Source organism: Microtus ochrogaster, unplaced genomic scaffold (assembly GCF_000317375.1).
Source record: "Microtus ochrogaster isolate Prairie Vole_2 unplaced genomic scaffold, MicOch1.0 UNK165, whole genome shotgun sequence".
In the NCBI taxonomy this organism is placed as follows: domain Eukaryota; kingdom Metazoa; phylum Chordata; class Mammalia; order Rodentia; family Cricetidae; genus Microtus; species Microtus ochrogaster.
Window position 1 is genome coordinate 170188 of NW_004949263.1, and position 2120 is coordinate 172307.

General features: G+C 51.0%; 2 protein-coding genes across 3 annotated transcripts in view; one reads left to right on the forward strand and one right to left on the reverse strand.

Annotated features, from left to right (window-relative positions):
- The window catches only part of Ufd1 (ubiquitin recognition factor in ER associated degradation 1), a 23202-nt gene extending 22315 nt beyond the window's left edge, over window positions 1-887 (reverse strand). The window contains exon 1 of one of the 2 annotated variants that reach the window (XM_005372051.3): window positions 765-887. In XM_005372051.3, coding sequence (XP_005372108.1) covers window positions 765-767 — 3 coding nt within the window. In that variant the 5' untranslated portion in view covers window positions 768-887. The remainder of the gene's footprint in view (window positions 1-764) is intronic. The other variant, XM_005372052.3, reaches the window with a different exon arrangement.
- A 326-nt stretch (window positions 888-1213) lies between these two features.
- Cdc45 (cell division cycle 45) overlaps window positions 1214-2120 on the forward strand; it is a 41146-nt gene continuing 40239 nt past the window's right edge. The window contains exons 1-2 of the mRNA XM_005372053.3: window positions 1214-1652; window positions 1804-1863. Of these exons, the coding sequence (XP_005372110.1) occupies window positions 1602-1652; window positions 1804-1863 (111 nt within the window). The 5' untranslated portion in view covers window positions 1214-1601. The remainder of the gene's footprint in view (window positions 1653-1803; window positions 1864-2120) is intronic.

Below are 2120 nucleotides of genomic sequence, written 5' to 3' on the forward strand. Positions count from 1 at the left end.
GAACTCACAGAGATCCGCCTGCCTCTGCCTCCCGAGTGCTGGGATTAAAGGCGTGCGCCACCACCGCCCGGCGCACTTCCTATTTTTTAACAAACAAGTGACATGGAGTCAACACTGCCTAAGGAAACATCACTACAGCCAGATGGATGTGACTTCAAATCTCAGTGCCTCGCTTTCGTGATTACTACCTCTGTACGTTTTAGATTTCTCGGTTCGTATAATAACTACCTATGTTCCCAGAGGACTGCAGGAGTTAAACAAGGATGCACTGACAGAAAAAAGCGCCCAAAATATTACCTACTGTTGTTATCACGTGAGGAACACAATGTGACATATATCCTAAGACATCTCCACTGCATAAAAGGCCTCAGAACTTAGGCAAAGCCTAAAGTCCTTCGGATTTTCCTCCCTGGTGCCACTCCCCAGAAACTCTCTCCAGTTAACTTTTGAATTCATGGAAACCTGTTGCGTATCGAGCTCTTAGGAGAACTATGGACACAAAGTAGCAGGTTCCTTTCTACTCTCAAGGCCTGCAGTACCGCCGAGAAGCATACGAGTCATAACTCCGACAAGCTAAGAGGATAAGAGGCGGCTCGTAACGATGGCTCCCACTTGGGACAGACGCGCTTGCTCGGGAGGACGGAGGAACGAGCCGGACGCAGGCCGGGGTGACTCGGCACCTCCGTAGCCAGGTTCAGGCCCTCCCCGCCGAGCGCCGCAGGCAGTACAGGCCTCACCCGGCTCCCGATCCCCAACCAACTTACCATGGCTGACAGCACTTGGTGACACCGCTTCTCTTCGTGAACCTTACAATAGAAACCCCGAGCTCCTTCTACACAGCCGCAGCCGCCGCTCTGAAACCCAGAGCCCGCGAGAGGTTCTCCGGAAGTGACGGAAGGGAAACCTCAGGGAGGGTACCGCGGCTTGGCGTCGTAAGCGGAAACCAGAGAGCCACAGAGAGGCCTGAAGTTTGAAAAGTATTCAGAGAAAAGAATAAAACACTTAATAACTTATTTCACAGAACAGCAATTATCTGTAATGTCTAGATAGTAGTCCTTTCCGAATAAACTTGGTACGACCCAGTCTTGTTGTTGACTACAATACCCAGAATGCAGCTAGAGCTTCCGGGTTTGGCTTCAGCCATTATGGACTCGGGCGGAAGTACGCTTTATATCAACGTTCCAGTTCGACCAGTTCATTGAAAACGTAATTGCCGTCCTCAAACGATATGTAACTGAATTTATTTATGCCTACGAGTATATTTTTCCCAGGGTGAGATGGTAGGCATCCCTTCCCGAAGTAAATATGCCTGCCGAGCGTAGGGAGCTTTGGGTAACTGGAAGCTAGCATCAAAGGGAGTAACAAGGTTCGTAGCCTGACTCAAGATGATGCTTCATTAGGGGGGCGGGCGGGGCTTCTCTAACTGAGAATAGCAGAACTTCATTGGCCCCAAAAGAACCCAATCAGAAAGGAGGAAAGGCTAAGAACTATTGGCTGCTGGCGTGGGCCAATCGGGAGAGCCGTGATTTGGCGCGAGTCTTGACCACCTCAGGGGCTATCGGTGTCTTAGCGTCAGCCCTGGGTGTCCGGCTGTTGTGGCTATGTTCGTGTCCGATTTCCGCAAGGAGTTCTACGAGCTGGTCCACAATCAGGTGACTACCATTCCACGATCCTGGTCCAAACCCTGTCTGAGGGGAAGGGATAATAAGGGCGAATGTCCGTGAATGGGTCAGGAGGACGGGGTGTTGCCACAGAGTTTGAGGTCCTTGTGCTCAACCTACCTGTCCGCGTTTCCTTCAACAGAGGGTCCTTCTCTTTGTGGCCTCGGATGTGGATGCCTTGTGTGCTTGCAAGATTCTTCAGGTGAGCTTTGAATACCTTAGGAAGGTAGTGCAGGGATGAGAGGTGAGGCAACGGGGTTGGACCCCAGGAGGAGGTGGGACACAGAAAGGGAAGGACCCGAGAGAGCCGAGGAGCTGGTGACCCAATGAGGGGCCCAACCGCCCTCTGAAATATGCTGGGACTAGAGGAGTGTAGTGTAAGTGGTGAGACAGTAGTGTATCAGTGTATCGTGTTTTGTTTTACATTAACTCAAATGTGAAGGGTTTCACTTTTTTTTT